We start from the raw sequence: 18,318 nt of genomic DNA, 5'->3' as shown, positions 1-18,318 counted from the left end.
TGGGAAACTCCACACTTAGGTTTGCCCTGTGAACAGGACAAGCACAATTGACTGCAAACTGTTGTAAAATTTTAGATGTGTCAATGTTTCAGAATCTATCATGAGATATGCAGTTTTTAAATCAAAGTAAACCTCACTCAATAAAAACCGAAAGAGCTGCAGATGCTATATATGAGGAACAAAAACAAAGTTACTGGAAAAGTTCGGGAGATCTGGCAGCATCTGTGAAGGAAAAAAATAGAGTTAATGTTTTGGGTCTGGTTTTGAGAAAGGGTCACTGGACCGAAAACGTTAACTCTTTTTTCCTTCACAGATACTGCCAGACCTGCTGAGCTTTTCCAGCAACTTTGTTTTTGTTCATTGTTTAAGCCTCACTCACTATTGTGGTAGCCTCTGAAATCTCAATATCCCTCATAGGCCTTCCAAACTACCAATGGTAAAGTGGTGGTTACAAATTAATCAAAGTATTAATACAGTGGGTTATGCAAGCACTGAATTGGAAAGAAGTTTTGTTTTTAGTTGCTCATGGAATTTAGATCATGGAGAGCCATTGTCATAGTCAGAGTTGTTACTACGAGAGACCTTTAAATCCATCATGTCTGCCAATCATCAAATATCCATCTGTTCTAATCCCATTAGAATGATTAAAATGCTTATCTAAGTAGTTCTGAAATGTTGTGAGGTGTTCCCCACCATCCCTTCAGGCAGAGTTGCAGATACTCACAAGCCTCTCAGTGAACTTTTTCCCTTAAAATCACCTCTAAACCTCTTCCTTCTTACTTTAACACTGTGCTCATTGGTTATTGATTCCTCTATTAAGAGGAACTGTTTTTCTCCATATGAACTATGTTTCTCCCCTCAGAACTTTGTATACCTCAATCAGACACCCGCTCAGCCTTGTCCGTTCCAAGGAAAACAACGTCAGCCTAACTGATTTCTTATATAGTGGAATTTCTATAGCCCAGGCAATATCCTGGTGAATCTTTTCTGCATCATTTCTAGTGCAATTACATTCTTTGTGCAGTGTGACGATGAGAACTGCACACAGTACCCCAGCTGTGGCCTGACTAATATATACAGATCCATCATAACTTCATCAAAAACTGTCACTGGTTATGCAATGCCTGTATTTATAGGCCATTCCTAATTAACCCTAAACAGAGTGACACATTATTTCGTAGAACTGTTAAGAGTTATGTTAGAGGGAAGCAACATTTTATACTGTATAAAAGTGAATTCCAATTGACTAGCAACTGGATTCCAATTAATGAGGACATTGCCATGGAGAATGTATCCATTAGACAATAACTGACATTTAACTGCCACAATTTGTGTAAATTTAAAACGTGCAGGTTGACTTTTTATCAAGACATTGCCCTGATGAATGTAGCCAACAAGATATTCTGCCGATCAGACAGATAAATAATTTGGTAAGTGAATTTCAGTATTGGTCTGATGCTAAATATTTAGGTTATACATCCCAAAAACTAGGAGATGGTATCAAATAACATGTCCTTTCATCTGTTCTTAGCAAACAAAGTATTTATGCAATACTTGCTTAGTAAACCTCGAGTGTGCTAGAAAATATGATGATAACCAATGTAATTTAGTCATTTCTGCTCATAGCATGGCACACTTGTCTGCACTGAAAGGTACATATATTAACGCACAGTGTCCCCATTTGCAGACCGAAAGACCATGTCACACACTGCGCTTGTCTCTCAACAAGAGACAACTGGTTTATTAGCTGTACCGATCAGACTCCACTTGCCTCAGTTGGTATAGAAATTGATCCCTTTTACGTTTGAATTCTAATCGATATACCGATTAGTGCATGACGCAATGCTTTGATAAAATGTGTATTTTTCAGTAAAGTGTTTATTTTCACAAAATCTATTCTATTTAAGAAATTTTCTCGCAGTTTAAGTGTGTTGGCATGCTTAAAATGTTGTAGATCAAACTGATCGGATACGTAATTACACATTTCTGGAGCACGTGGGACTTGAACCCGTGACTAATAGTCCAGTGCATTGCACCAACAGATATCCACGTTTAAAATTGTAGGTACTTTCATCAACTTACGCATGGATGTTATATCTTCATGGAACGAGTGGGATTTGAACCCGAAATTGGGACACTACCACTTCACCAGTACAGCTCTATGTTTAAATTCTATTCAACAAGACTTAATTACTGAGCCCATAAGATGGGCTGAGTATGTATCTTCCAGACGAAACAAACAGTTTTTGATTTCCTTTTACTCGTGGGCCCAGCTTTGCTGCAGGAAGCCAGCATAGCCCACAGCACAAACAAAACCACTTGAATTAGCATTTTTCTGAAAGACCGATGAGACCGGGCGTTATTACTTTTGCATGGGGTCTGGGAAACCAAGTAACGCTCACTGCCAACGCACCAGTGATTGGATTGCGCATGTGGCTTGCTGCTCGGTAAAGCTCGCTGCAAAGTGCACACACATTTCCGGCGGCGTGATTTGAAAGGAAGGAGAAATGTCGGCCACCACCTATTTTGTTGGCGTAGGGAGGGGGATGGAGAAAGTGGAACGGCGCATGCGTTAGCCCATTCACACCTACCCCTGTCGCCCCACCCCCTCTATCTTCGGAACGACCGAGGACGGAAAAAAAGAAGCGGGCAGTGCGCAGGCGCAGCGCTAGCATCTAGCTGTCGATTAACATGGTGGGAGCAAAGCATGTGTCAACTTAAGAAAATGGCAGCGGTCTAGGGGGTGCAGGAGTTGAAGTGGAGGTGTGTAGTTAAACGAAGAAGAATCGGAGCCCTCCTCGGATTGAAGACGGGAGAGAAGAAGGAGAGACAGCTCCGCCTTGGGTGGTCTCGGAAGGGGAAGGGAAAGGAAAGGGAAGGGAAGGGAAGGGGGGGGGTTGTGGTTGTGGAGTAGAAGAGGCGGCGGCGGCGTGGAACCACGTTTGTTGCAACGCTCGAGTTCCGAAGGGGTGCCGCTCGTCCTTTATTTTTGAAGTCCACCATATTGTGCTGGTGGTGACGCTGGGTCGTCCTCTCCCGGTCCCTGCTTTCAATTCGCTCGCAGCTGCTTTTCGCAATCTGGAATTCCCCGCAGGACTTCGTTTTCTAATTCTCTCCTCCCTGTGCCCCCGAATAAGAAATTTCGCTGAGACATTCAACCTAAAAGAGAAAACACGTTTTCCCTCTGGAGTTTTTTTCCTTAAAAATACACGATTTGCCTGAGAGAGAGAGTATATTTTTAGGTCCTGACCGAAGGTAAGATGAGGAGGTGGACATGACTCTTCATTTTGATGTATGGCATTGAATTGACCTGTGGCAGCCGCGTTCCCCTAAATGACCGTTATGGAATCCCCGGATTCAAATTTCTCACGTATTTTGGGGATAATTTGAGAAATAAATTTCTGTGGGATCTGGGGAAACAAACAATAAACAAGGCCTGTTTCCACAGTAACAAGCTGGGTGGCGTAACAATGGTGTATAGCGAGACAATCCCGGGGAGAGGATGGGGGCCTCTGGGCCGCGGACTGACGCCCAGGCCCCGCGGAGAGGATGGGGGCTGGCGGAATGTGCCTCAGGCCCCAAGGGAGAAGATGGGGCCTCGGGGCCGGCGAAGTGTTCTTCCAGCCCTGGTGGAAGCGGCTAGGGGGGTACCGGGCCGGTGGCGTGTTCCCCAGGCCCCAGGGAGAGGATGAGATCCCTGGCCCGGCTGGGTGTTCCTAAGACAGGGCCTACTTCGGTGTGAGGCGCAGCACTTATTCGCACGTGGTGGCCGAGATCTGGTGAAAGCTTAACCAGCTGATCAGACTCTTCACTTCCTTCTCCTCCCCCCGCCCCAACACCCTAGTCTCCTAACAAGCAGCCTGAGGGGAGGTGAGCAACAGAACGCATGGTCGTTATTAACGTCAAGACCTAAATAACATGTATATTTATTACCTTAGAATACATATTCTGCAATCTCCCTGCCTTCAAGTAATATTTAGAACAGCTGTTTGCTTACACGCTGGTCCGGCTGTGTTTTATTCCCCTTTTCAGGTGTTTCTTTCGTTTTCACCCCATCCATTTTTAAATCTCCTTAACTTTGCTCTTGTTCAGGTGTGGGGGAGAATCACTTATTGCCTTTATGCTTTTACTATCAATGGCAGATTTTTAAAGTGAGGTAACGCCTTTGTAATTGCCCATCTTATATTTTAATTTAACAGTAAATCGTGACTATTTTAAAGCAAATTATTAGTGGAAGGCCGAAGGAAGAGCGGTGAATTTGGGCACCGGCCTAACCGTGCCGCGCATGATGACCACCGAAGTTGAATCGTCTCTGCCTCAGGCTGCAGATCACGGTACTTCCCTTCAGCCATCCGATAGCAGTAACGGCGGTGGCTTTGAAGAGGAGACGACCCGTGACTGCTCCACGTTGTCCTCGGCTTCTGGTGGAGACGAGGAAGCGGACAACGATCTATTGGGGAGGTTAGAGCTACAGCCCGGAGGCCGAGACCAGTCCGAACAGCGGAGCGGCCCGCTGGAGGTGGCGACTGACGCTGAGAATAAGGAAAACGATCGAAGCCAGAGGGATTCGGCGGAGAAATTGCAGAAAAAATTCACTGAAGCACCTCCTCCTAAAATCAACCCATGGACCAAGAAGAAAAACATGGTCACGAATAACAGCGTGAATGTCAACAACCAGGAGACAGGTTTGTGCTCGGGATTTGTATTTTTCAAGTATGATTGAGTTCTCTTGAAGGAAAGCTGCAAATGTGATGGTCAAGTAGCGACGACCTTTACTTCTGTAATCACCTGTAGTATGTTACTTATCGCAAAGTTGTGATTTTAAGTGGTACGTTTTCATTTTAAAACGAGCGTTTAACAATCACTTGATCTGATGTGCTATCTTAAAAAAATGCTTGGATTGTTGTATCTTTAGGTCTGGTGCAGCAAGTGGCCCATCATTTTGATTCTTTTTGGAGCCAGATCTTCTAAAATGAGTGTTTTTTTAAAAAATCTGTAGACAGTCCATGTTTTCGTGCTGTTGCCATTTTCGTAAGTGTCATTCATCCATTTTATTTACATAAAAGGGCGTCAGATTAAGCAAATCTGAAAGGTGTGGTTTGTTTACACGCACTCTGAAATAAAATTAAGCAAGATTATTATTTTAAATTAAATAACCTTTGGTAACATCGGCGTTTTTTGTGTAGTTGTTGGAGGAAGGACGTAATTGGCTAACTGCATGTTTATTCCAGGGAACTTGATCAAATTTGAGTTTGACGCAACTGTATACATGATAATTAGGACCTATGCTTTGCTAACTTAAATTATAAATTTAGAAAGTCAACAGTTTTGATCTTCCTACTGTTAAAGTGATATCACCAAGTCGACGATAAAAATCCAAGTTGCTGTACCCATAATCCTACCTGTGGTTTAAAACTTTGTTTTTTTTCTGTGAATAATGTCTGTTTCCAACAGACTGTGTTCATTTTTTAATTTAGAAAAATATGAATTTGTTAGATTTCTCTCCGATCCATCTATCCCAATTCTTTTGCAGCTATTCCCTCTGAAACTAGTGGCCGATTTTGCTGACGAAAGCACATCTAGTATTACAGCGCAGTTTGAATGACGCCCGTTCTCTCTCCCCCCGCCCCCCACCGTTTCTGATCAAATTTCGGTCTACCACGTGTTCTACGACTGAGCAGGCAGTGTTTCATGGGAGGAACTTGGCTTTTTATGATGCTTAGGTGGACATTCTGTTGCAATGGAATAGTGAAACAGCTGTATACGATCCCAAGCTGAATTTTATTTTTGTAGGACGTGCCAAACTTTTAAAACCTGACTTTCTGCTGCCCAGCTGTTGGTTATAAGTGTCGCAACGGCAAATACTACTCTTTTAAAGAATGTGCGCACTGTACTATTCAACATCATTGTTCACCAAGTTCTTGCCATGTTATTGAAGAAATAGTTAAAGTTACCTGATATATTCAATGCTATGTAGAGGATTTGAATTTTCTGTTAAGGTTTCTTGATGCTGAGGAGTCTTTGGTGATATCTACACTTTTATTAAAATTCTTGCAATATACCTGCAGTGTCTTGCCATATGTTCACATAATATTTACAAAGCAAGCTGTATTTGCAATTGGGTCTGTAATTGACCATGTTTTCTAACACACTATTCTGCTTCCTTATGCTCTCGAGAGGTACTAACCCTTTGACATTGAGTTACAAACCATACATTGTCCCAAGAACTGTTATTTATCTCAATCTTCACAAGTATAAATTCCTTGATAGAAGAAGGCACTGCACCTGGACTCAGTCCTTTTGAGGTTGCATTTTTCTTTTGAAAAATATTAACTTAGGCAAGTTTATCTGATGCTGAATCCCTTAGCCTTGGGAGCCCCTGGGCTGCAAAGATACATGTCCTGTTTTGGGGGTTGCAGCCGGCATACTTTGTAGCTAACCACCAGGGGTAGCAAGTGGCAGGACTGTCCCTTTTGTGTCTATATTTTGATGTTAATTCAGTATTTCTGGTTTGAAATTTGTTACTGTTAAGTACATATCTGGCCTATTAGCTTTGAAAATGCAGTGTCACAATTTTGATATCAGTTTTTTCTTGACAATATTAGCTTTTACTCCAATATGTCTGTAGGAAAGTTCAGATGTGTAGTATTTATCTTGTACTCAGCATCATGTGTTTTTAATATAATCTGGGATGGCTTTTGTTAGAAATTTGTTCAGGTGTCCAATGGTATAGTAATGCAAAATATATTAAAGAGCCAAATAGATCAGGGATGTTCCGTATTCTTTTCACTTCCAGCATTAGAAATAATGTCAACCAAGGTGACTGTGACTGTGGCTGTGAACAGGTTTCCCAGTTCAGATCTCAGAGTCAAAGTTATACAGCACAAAAAAGGACTCTTCGATCCAGTCAGCCCATGTCGAGCATAATCCTGCCTGCGCATTCCTGTCCTATACCTCTTCAAACCTTTCCTATTCGTGTACTTATCCAGATGTCTTTTAAATGTTGCAATTGCGCCCACATCCACCATTACATCAGGAAGTTCATTCCATACACAAACCACCTTCTGTGTTTTTTAAAAAAAACAAAATTGCCCCTCGTCTTATTAAAAATCTCTCTAGTCTCACCTTAATAAGTGCCCCCTAATCTTGAAATCCCCCATCCTAGGGAAAAAAAACAACTGCCATTATATTTGTTTATACCCCTTATTATTTTACAACCTTCCTTCAGGTTGCCTGAACCTTCTACGCGCCAGTGGAAAAATTCCAGGCTTTCTTTATAACTCAAACATTCCATACACAGCAGCATCCTAGTAAATCTCATCTGTATCCTCTCCAGTTTAATAATAATCTTTGTATAACTGGGCAACCAGAAGTGGACTATTCAGAAGAATTGAATATTAAGAGAAGAAATTGAGCCCTGGCAAAAGTTAGCTCTAATTTGCTTACAACTGTATTTTCAGACACTCAAATATCTAACCTTTAGTACTTTTCTTACTGGAATGTTTGTTTGTTTTTGGCAGCTACTGACTTCCTCAACTGTGTTCATCTTTATCTTAGTCCTTTACAATCTTCTTGCCCTGGCTACCTATCTGGTACGGCCCTCATCTCTTCTCACTTAAGTTGTGTGGACATCATCATTTAAAATCTCTCTTCCCCTTTTCAAACCATTCTTGCTTCCAACAAACATGAGGATCTCATAGACATGGCATTTAGATCTAGACAGTGTGATCAGCTGCCTTCCACTAACCTGCCGATCCAAACTTCTTTAAGTTCACTGTCTAACTCTACCCATGAACTTGCATGTTTTTCTCCTATCTCTTCTCATACCCTCTTTAAACTGTTCTTGTCCATACAGCCATCTATTCCATTGATCCTCATTCCACTAAACTGCTGTTCACTGATCTTCCTCTCTCAGCTCTCGTGTTAACTGATTGCAAAACAATTGCCTTCCTTTATCACTGTCCTGCTGCTGTTAGCATCCTCAAAAAAAGTACTACTTTGACTTCAAATAAACATTTGACCCAGCTGCATTTGCAACTACTGCCCCATCTCCAAAATCATTTTTAATAGACCCATTTGGCCTGTGAAGCCTGCTTCACCCTTCAGTCATGGTTGATAAGTTCCTTCACCCCATTCTCCCATAATCCTTGCCAATAAAGAACCTGTTTATCTGTCTTAAATATACTCAATGATCTGGCCTCCACAACTTTCTATGGCAATAAATTCCATTGATTAACCATTCACTGGCTCAAGAAGTTTCTCCTCCTCTCCATTCTAAGGCTATGTCTTTGGGTGCTAGTCTCTTCTGCCAATGGAAACATCTTTCCAAGTCCGCTCTGAGGCTCTTCAGTGTTTTGTAAATTTCAATTAGATCTCCACTCATCCTTGTAAACTCCATTGACTATAGACCCAGAGTCCTCAGATGTTCCTCATGTTAAGCCTTTCATTTTGGCGATCGTTCTCACGAACCTCTTCTGGACCTGCTCTGGGCTAGTCCATCGTTCCCTGTCTAGAAAAACCTTAATTTGTGCTGTTGCCTCCCAAATTGTTTCCTGTTTCCTGTTTCCTGTTTCCCCTGGAATTGAATCACAGTGATCTTGGTGTGCATGTACACCATGGCTTAAGGTAGTGGGACAAGTGGATAAAGTGGTTAAGATGACTTGTGGTATAATTGCCTTTATTAGCTGTTTAGTAGCTACGAGAGGTTATGCTGCAACTAGGTAAAATGTTCTTTAGGCCAGAATATCATGTGCCATCGTGGAATCCACCTACGGAGAGATGTGATTACAATGGTGAGCGAGGAGAGGAAACCTACTAAGATGTATCTTGGACTGGGGAGTGACCAATAATGAGAGTTTTTCCAGACTGGTGGTGTTTTCCTTTTTTAAAGCAGAGTAGAGGAGGCTGAGAATTATAAAATTGAGGGGCATCAAGGGAGGTGACAGGAAGAAACCTTTCTCTTTTGGTGGGGTTGGTGGAATCAGTGACTGAGGATTTAAGGTGAGAGTCAGAAAGATTAGAGAAGTGAGGAAAAACTTTTCGCACAAAGGTAGTGGTAATCTGGAACTAATTGCCTGTAGAGGTCTTAGAAGCAGAAACCTTTTGCTATTTAGATGTGCATTTGGAGTACCAAGGCATACAGGGTTATAGGCCAAGTTATGGAAAATGCGATTGGAATAGTTAAGTGGCTGTTTCTGATCAACATGGATATGTTGTGCAAAGGGCATTTTTATCTGCTATAGATCTCTAACTCTATAAAGTCCATATTTGAATCTCTCCAATTGGTGTGTGTCCCTCCCACAATATGTAAATGGCTCTTTTTAAGCCAATTCACACATTACACCTCTAACTGTCGATAAAGTCAACCTCCCTCCCTGTCCTTCTCTATTTACATTTAGTTCCTGGCACAGTTGACCATGCCTTTTTTTTTGTCCTCCCCTGCACTTGTGTGAGATTGCTCCAAATTTGATTCTTTCCTATTTAATAATTGGTAATGTAGCAAATGTACTATGACTTCACTTTGTACTCCTGGAACCCTACCTCTAGTATCCGCCAAGAAACAATTTATAGACCCTTCCTATTTCTCACTGACATGTTGCATGTAGATGAGAATGGGGAGGAGGCCATGAATTGCTCCTTTGATATTATCTTGACAGCATTGGCACATGACAGCTCAAGCTGTACATTACCAGCTCTTGCAACTCCTCTATTGTTGCTAACTTATCAAACTCCTCATCCAACCCATGGAACTAGATGAGCTGAAACTTATGATTAAATGCTCAGAAGACTGAAGCCAGTGTTTTATGTCCCCTTTCCAAACTCCAGTCCTTAATTATTGATCTTTCTTGGTTTGTTGCAATCTCAGCATCACATTTGATCCGGAGATGACTTTGTGACCTCCTATCCATGCCATCTTTAAGACTGCCCATTTCCACTTTTGTAACATTGCTCAATTATGCCCACCTCTGCCTGTTTGCTGCAGAAAATCTCACTAATGCCTTCATTACCTTCCAATTTAATTGTTCCTGTGCACATCTGACTGGTCTTCCATATTCTGTCTCTGTAAACATGGGGTCATCAAAACTCTGCTCCCATCTTAACTATCACCTACATTGGCTTCAGGGCAAATTGTCTTGATTCTAAAATTCTCATCACTGTTTCAAATCCATCCATGGTCTTACCTCTTCCCACCTTAGGAATCTCTAATCCTCAACCTTCATGACCTGTTGGTGCCCTTCGAACTCTGCCCTCTCGAGCATTCCTACTTGTATTTGTTCTACCATTGTTGGGGAAGGGGAGATTTCAGTTGCCTAGGCTCTAAGCCTTGGTATTCCTGCCCTAAACCTTTTTTGAATGCATCTTAGTTGCCTCCTTTTAAAACATTTAGCAAAGCCTTTTTGACTAAGCTTTTGTTCATCTGACCCAATGTTTCCTTGTGTGGCCTGATGTCGTAACTTATTGCATATTTCTGCTGTGAAACACCTTAACACTTCAATATGTTAAAGGTGATTGAAGTTGCTATGAATCATGATTGAGCACCCTGTGCGGCCTTGACTCTTGAATGGAGAATGGTTCTCTGACAAGCTACCAGACTCATTTGAAACTGGTAGAACTGTGCCCACAAGCTAATTCCTGCTCTTAGGAGAGGTGCAAAAAGATGGTAGTAGGAGTGACAGTGTTCCAAATGAAACTTTAACCCTTGAAGTTTGAAATATTCATGGAGGCTATGGAGGGCTTGACTTGTTTTGCCATGGGATGAAATTTGATTGGACTGGAGATTAAATTGCTTCTCCACCTTTATTTTAAAAGTTTATTTTTCTTCCCCCCTCTTTAGGTCTCCCTGTACCACCCCCCCCTGCCAAGAGGGCGGGCAGGTGACCTGCTCCCAGGCCTCTGCCAAAGCTGCTCTAACCAGTTGCTAGGAGGTGTGCAAGAGCATCTCAGGGTGAGTTGCCCTAAGATTTTATTTTCTTCCCTTGCTGCTGGGAATTGGCTAACCTTGTGATATTCCTTCACTCTGTCTTTCTGTCTCCCCTTCCCTCCCACAGACGTACCCCCTCCCAGATTTGAGATTAACAAAGCTAATGTAATCTTCTTATTTTTAATAAATGTCCAAAAATTACAAAATAAAATATTAAGTTGATCCACATGTGAGATATGGGGTCAGATAAGGTTCTAAGGAGTGCTATAAAGCTGAAAATTGAGATAGAAAGACTTTGATATTTAGGGAAGGAGTTTGAGTCTGATCTAAGTAGCTTAAGGCACTGGCATTAGTGGAGTAGCAATTAAAATAAGATGTTTGGAAATTGGAACAATGGAGAGATTTTGCTGCTGTTAGGAATGTGCAGTTGTGAGATCATGGTAAAATTTTAAGAGAATGAGACTTTTAAATCAAGCCATTTTTAAACCTGAAACCAAAGGAAGTCAATAGCATAGTGATGGATGAATGGGTCTTGACATGTGATAGCAATGCCTCAGTTGACTTCAAGTTTATGACAGTCGTGGACTAAAATATGGGAGATAGGCCTACATGCAATTAAATAATTAGGTCTAGAGGTCATAAAGGGTTTCTGCGGTCTAAAACTGATGCACAAATGACTGTTGCAGAGGTGGAAATAGGCATGTTAGTGTGATCATGACTCACTTGGGGGATTCAACATGACACTAACCTTGCAAAACCAAGAACTCAACCCATAGATGTTTGTGGCATCGGCATATGGTATGCCAATTGTGTATTTCAACATCAATTCAAAGGTGATTTTTGAAGGCACCTGAGTGGAGATGTTTTCAATATCATCTTAGTGGTACTTGTGCTACAGAAGTTTGTATTTGGAGTGAATGTATTAGGAGAAAAAAACTTCGCAATTGATGTGTGATTCATTGTTCATTCGCCCTGGCACTGCATCCACAAGTTATTTTCTAGTGTTCAGATGGTGAATATTGAGTGGTCATTGACTAGAGAATAAAAGTTGTGTTGAATGTTGCTGTTGCCCAACAATGGCACATGCATCTTCAAGCAATGTCGAAGAATCCCACACCTGTTTTTAAAGTCCAGTCACACCAAAGCTGATTATGCATTATTTGTTCTCACTGGGGTCATTGAAAAGAAATCAAACGTAGGATCTTTCTGGTCTGCACAACTGATATTTTCAGACTCCTACTTATGACTTCCCTCCCTTTGATTCTCGCCATGAAGAATTCAGCATGCAGGTGGCACATGGAGTAAGGAGAGGTGATATGTGTAGGAGAATGGGGGAGGGAAAGAAATTACATGTGGTAAGGTCTACGAGTTTGAGGTAAGTTACTGAGAACTGGCAAGTGAATTATAGAGCAGGTTAAGTTCAAGGTGGCTGAAAGTTTTTCATCTAAAAATTAGAGGTTAAAAGCATAACTTGCCCACTTTCTTGTTTGCTTACGAGAGTAATTTTCATTTGGTGTCTTTTTTAAATAAACATTTCCAGTGCTAAACAAGGGATTGCAGTTTAAAGTGGAGGGATGAGATTTAATATGTATCAAAGCTTGGTCAGATCAAACTCGCCATGCTGTGTAATTACTAATATTTTTCCTTACTTTCATTTGTGTTTTGCACACCAAGAGGACGACTTGAAGAAACAAATTGTGATGAATTTGCAAGTATTTTAAAAAATTCAACTTGTGGTTCAATTTAAAAACTTATGGTATTCAAATTGGCCATTGCTTTCTTTTCCTGGCTGATACCACTCTAGAGAGCTAATGTCCTCCTATAAATAGCAATAATACAACAAGAGTGAGTAAATAAAATGCAGTGTAAAAGCACATTTTTGCAATTTGTAAGTTAATTTATCAATGTATCAGAACTATGAGAATATTTGTTCTGTACTATCATTTATCTGTACTAAAATCACTGGAATGATGGTAACTACAGTGTAGAACACAGTATAAATTGATCACTAATGGGGCCTTGCACAAAAGATATCATTATAATTGTGGAGGATTTTAGTCCTTTTGTACATCAGCTGAATCAAATTTGACCAAGTTAGCCTGAAGGATTAGTTTAGTGTATTTGGGACAGTTTCTCAGAGCGACATGTTCTGCAATGAATTAGGGAACAAGTGATTTTCAATTTGGTAATGAGACAGGATTACTAAATTACTTTATTGTAAAGGATCTTCTAGTTAAGAGTGAATGTAAAATGATAAAGTTTTTATACAGTTTTGAGTTGGAAATTTTGACCTCAAGCTAGTTTCTGAAGCTTGAATAAAAGCAATTGCTAGGGTATTATGAAAGTCGGTAAAGGAGAATGAAAACTTGTTTAAACTTGGGTAAGACAATAAAGGGGTAGTGGCAGGCATTTATTGAAATATTTTTGAAGTGGAACATTTCATTATCTTAGAAAGAAATAAAGACAAAGAAAAGCACCACCTGTGAGTAGCTAAGGATGCTGTCCGATTGAAAGAAAAGGTGTGCAGTGCCACAGAAATGAATTGTAGGCCTGAAAATGGGAAATGCTATAAATTGAGATTTGGCTATCTTTTTACATGAATCACGGAAAAGTAGCCTTAAGGTACAAACAAGTGGCTGCACAATAACAAATTGGTACCTAAATTTGAATGAATGGTACCTGATATTTATGAAGGACAGATAATTAGGGAAGGGGCTGATTAACGATGGTATTAGCACAAAGAAGGATAGCCTAGGTTCATACTACAAGAACACAGAAATAGTTTGGCTAGAGAGGAGAAATAATGAGTGGAAAAAGTCGCTTCTGTAATTTCTGTTCAGTCCTTCTAACTGATGCCATGTAGGCAGAAATGTAAAGGAAGAAATAATAGGAACTTTCCATAACGATACATCGGTGATCATTTAGAATTTTAATCTGCTTGTAGACTAAAACCAGCTGGGTCTAAAGGTAGCTTAGCTGAGTTTATTGAATGTTTTTGCGAACCAACTATAGAGCAGTCTATACTGGACCTGGCTTTGTGCAACTAAATAGGATTAACTAATTATCTCATCATGAAGGTACTCCTGAGTTAGCAATAACCAACATATGACTGAATTTTACAATCTGTTTCTATAGACCTAAGGGTTAATGTATAACAAGGTTAGAAGATTGGCTACCTAACAGAAAGCTGCAAATGTATGATTGTCATATTTTGCAATCCAGAAAATGACAAGTGGCATGCCACAGATCAGTGCTGAAGCCTCAACTTTTTATAGTTTAAGTAAGTGACTTGGATACAGGACCAGAAGGTATGGTTGCTAAATGTAATGATAGATGGGCATGAAAGTCAATTCCAAAGATGACATGAGGGTACAAAGGAAAACAGATGGACCAAGTAAATGGGCAAAGATCTGCCACTTGGAGTAAAGTGGAGGAAAATGTGAAATAGTCCATTTTGGCAGGAAGAATTAGAAAAGAAATATGTTAACTAAATGATGAGAAATTGTGGAGGGATCTGGGTCTGTTGTGGATAAATCAGAAAAGGGCATAATGCAGATACAGCAAGGAGTTAGGAAGGCTAACAATTTTTTGTGATGGAAGGTTATGTTTCACCTATTCAAGGCACTTGTGAGATCTCCGCTAGAGTACTGTACACTGTTTAAGTTGTCATCTTAACGTTGTAAATGCATTGGAAGCTTGGAAAATTTACTGTACTAATATTTGGAATGGGTTGGTGGTCTTACGAGGAAAGGTTATGTAGATGAGGCTTGTGTGTGCTAATGTTTGGAAGAGTAAGAGCTAACTTGATTAAAATGCATTAGATCATGAGGGGTCTTGATGGGGTGGATGTCCCACAAAAGGAAACATTTCCACAATCTGGAACTATGGTTCACTTTTCAAAAAATTTACTTGGCCATTTAAGGCAGATGACGAGAGCGTTTCTGACAGAGGGTTGTTTCTCTTTCGAACTCTTTTCATCAAAAAGCAGTAGAAGCAGAATCTTTTTGAATCTTTTTTATATGAAGGTGGCTGAAAGATTATCAAGGGTCGTTGGGAATTTGGAGTAACCAGGTTGGCCATGATCTTTTTGAATGGTGGAGCAAATTCATAATGCAAGTGACACTGATGGGGAAACTATTTGTGTCATGAATCTGTGTCACTCTTCCTCGAAATGTGGTGAAAGCAGAACCCTTGAATATTTTTAGGGCGGAGTTAGATGGATTCTTAATGTGCAGAAGGGCGAGAGGTTATTGGGGATACAGAATGCGGCAAAGTAAAAATCAGCTGGAACAGTGCAGCAAGCTTGAGAAGTAGAGTGGTCTATTCATGCTAATTTACTTGTTCATGTAAAATAATTTGAGAAGCAAGTAGAAAGTTGACTTTTGTTTAAGGAGGTGGCATATAAAAAGTGAAGTATCTTGGTACAGTATAGGGTTTTGAAAGGACAATATCTGGAATCATAGGGGTTCTGAAGTGAAGTCATGTCTGACTTAGCATTAACTTTTATTTCTCCACGTACACCATCAGATCTGCAGAGTTTCTTCATTTTTTTATTTCAAATTTCTAGCATCTGCAGTGTTTTGCTGTCAACCAGTGAGTCAGTTTATGGAATACTGTGTACAGTTTTGGTCTCGTTGTGTAATGAGGGCTCTACTTGTATTGGAAACAGTTCAGAACATTTTTCAGGCTGACTGGGCGATGAATGTTGAGAGGATGTTTCCTGTCATGGAGGAATCTAGAACGAGGGAGGACAGTTTAAAGATGACGATATGCATCATTTAAAACTGAGATGAGCAGGAGTTTCATGTGAGGGTTGTCAGCTTTTTAAATTCTCCTTCACAGAGAGCATTGAAGGCTGTGCCACTGAACAAGATGCCATGCAAGAAAGTGAATTAAGGCCACAATCTGATGAGCGATGGTATCGAATGGTACAACAGGCTCAATGGCCCGACGGGTCTGTTCTTATTCTGTGCAAATATTCTAGTTTAGAATGGTTTTACGAAGAAAAGAAAAATTCGTCATATGCATTGAGTTTGGAGATCAGACACATGGTTTCACCATAACATGAAATTTGTGGTAATGTTTGTAATGTTGTGTATATGTTGGCACTGTGCCAAGTATTTATGTTTAACTTTCTTTTTAAATTTGTGGGATGTGTGATGCTAGCAACACCAAAGGTATTGCCTGTCCTTGTTTAGCTTGAAACTGTAATGTTTGGCTATCATCTTGAATACTGTTTCAGTCCTTAGGGTTTTTTGTTTATTATTCTCAGTCTGGCTTGCTTTGAGAATCTTTCTGCTACTGTTTACTACTTAGGAGATTTCTTACAGTTCCCTGAGGAATGGGTAGGAATAAATTCAGAACAGATACCATCTTTGTGATTTCCAGCTGACATGGGTAAAGGATTCTTGTGCTGTGGTATCGCCCATACTTCTGGGCCAAAAGGCCAACGTTTAAGTCCCACTTGCTTGGAGCAGGTTGATTTAAAAATGTCTCCCTGACATCTGTAAATAATGAGCAGTAACCTGGAAGCACTACTTTTAACTCTTTGTCCCAATGAAAGCTGACTTTCTGTGTGGATTCCATGGCTTAGATGGGCTTGCCCATAAACATTTACTTTGCAGCACAGATTTGACTTACAGCCTCCCATTGAAAGTTATTTGAATGTCAAACTTATTTTTTTCTAAGTTAACTGAAAACAATGCAGTGCTCTTTCACATATTGTAAAATGGAGTTAGTTGTCATCAGTCAGATTAACAGTGTAGTGCAGATTTGTGCGGTGTAAAGCCATAATTATTTATGCTGTTTTATGAGAAAGATAAAATGGGAATCTTAACAAAATTTTGAATCCAGCTCCGGTGAAAATCACCTAGGGCTAGTGTTTGAAAAGGTAAGAACAGTGTGCTTCCTTGACTTGTGTTCTAGTCTCTTGGATCTGTGCCTAGTCCCAAAGGCCACAGCTGAACCTTTCCTTTCCTGAAAACGCTGCTGTGAGATGGAGTTTTTGTTTAGTCATCCTGGATAATAAGAGACCTGAGGTCCAGGTATTTTTGGGAAGATACACTTTTTGAAGAAAAATTTACTTTTCTGCCAATGGAATCTAAGCTTATAGATGACACTGGATTTTAAAAGGGCTGATACTTTAATACTATGATACACTTGTCCTTTAATTTGAATTTCAGTTCGTCTATTTTAAACCTATACCAGGTCAGATTAACTGTTCTTGAAGGTCCTGAATCATTTGATCATCTTGTCATATCCTGCAGAGCTTATGAATGTTTCGAGCTCCACTAATTCGATAGCAGGTTTTTGTTTGCCGATCTGCATGTTGTGACCATGTTTAGTCTGTAATTACTACTAGGAGAAATTGGTGTTATTTAGTTGATTTGGAAGTCACTGCTCCAGTGCAAAGGACATTTGCAGTTTCTTGTTGTTACTGTTGAAATTGAAGCTCAGTATAAAATGTACAGCCTCCGTGTATCAAATTCAAATCTGTTGTAAGTGGTGCAAGCAACAGTTATTTTTCTAGCCATTTAAGTCATTTAGATTCCCATATCATTACTGAGGGCCCCTTTTTATTCTTTGCTGTTTTTTTTAAAAAAATTGAGCTATCTAGGAGACCCTGCCGTTGGTCTCAAATAGAAAATGAAATTTACCCCGGTAATAAACAAAAGCACATAAGGTCGGTCTTATTAGTGTTATCGTTTGCTTTTGGCTTGCTTTGTCACAAAGTCTTCATTAATTATAATTTTAATTTCAACAAGATACTGTGCAAAATTAAATATTCTAAAAGATCAATAATGTTTATATGACCTGTAATTGCAAGTACATTTTCTGTATTAAGTAATTCACCAACTTGGGTGAAGCCTTCAAAAATATAAAAATCCAAATGCATATTGAAAAGTACTGTGAACAGATGTAAAAAGTTTGTGTTGCTTTCACCTAAAAGTCTTTTACATTAATTTGACAAATTGTACAGCTTAACAATAATAGGGACAGTCACACCTTCCTGTGTTGTAAAGTTTTGCTGGAAATTGTCAACTCTTAGACTGCAGTTATTTTAGCTGAGAATAATGCTTTGTAAGCCAGGCTAGTAAAATACAAGTGGGGCAAGTCAATTAACACATTTTAGCGTAAATAAAACTGGATTGTGTGACCACTTTCATGGCTCTTGCGAGCAGTATATGAAACAAACCTAGCACAATGTCATAATCACATGCCCAATTTATACCTTCATGTACATGTAGTACCTGATGACTTGGATCTTGGGTAATGGCAGTGAGATTTACTGTTTATGACAGTGTTTGTGGATAAATTATAATTGTCTTCTCTGTTTTAAAGAAATGGCAATTTCAGTGTACAGTGCCATCATTAGAATCCCTATAGTGTGGAAACAG

The 18,318-nt window shown here is 40.0% G+C and overlaps 1 protein-coding gene and 1 long non-coding RNA gene across 9 annotated transcripts in view; one reads left to right on the top strand and one right to left on the bottom strand.

Annotated features, from left to right (window-relative positions):
- LOC125453159 (uncharacterized) overlaps positions 1-18,318 on the bottom strand; it is a 167,941-nt gene that overhangs the window by 17,920 nt on the left and 131,703 nt on the right. The window lies entirely within an intron of this gene.
- Positions 2,617-18,318, top strand: part of LOC125453112 (la-related protein 1B-like) — a 106,279-nt gene continuing 90,577 nt past the window's right edge. For 3 of the 6 annotated variants that reach the window (XM_048532262.2, XM_048532257.2, XM_048532229.2), the window contains exons 1-2: positions 2,909-3,255; positions 4,200-4,685. In XM_048532262.2, the coding sequence (XP_048388219.1) occupies positions 4,286-4,685 (400 nt within the window). In that variant the 5' untranslated portion in view covers positions 2,909-3,255; positions 4,200-4,285. The other 3 variants (XM_048532240.2, XM_048532249.2, XM_048532272.1) reach the window with 3 other exon arrangements.

Source organism: Stegostoma tigrinum, chromosome 1 (genome assembly GCF_030684315.1).
Source record: "Stegostoma tigrinum isolate sSteTig4 chromosome 1, sSteTig4.hap1, whole genome shotgun sequence".
NCBI classification, from domain to species: Eukaryota; Metazoa; Chordata; class Chondrichthyes; order Orectolobiformes; family Stegostomatidae; genus Stegostoma; species Stegostoma tigrinum.
Note: the sequence above shows the minus strand (reverse complement) of the source record. Positions and strands in the feature narration are given on the sequence as shown.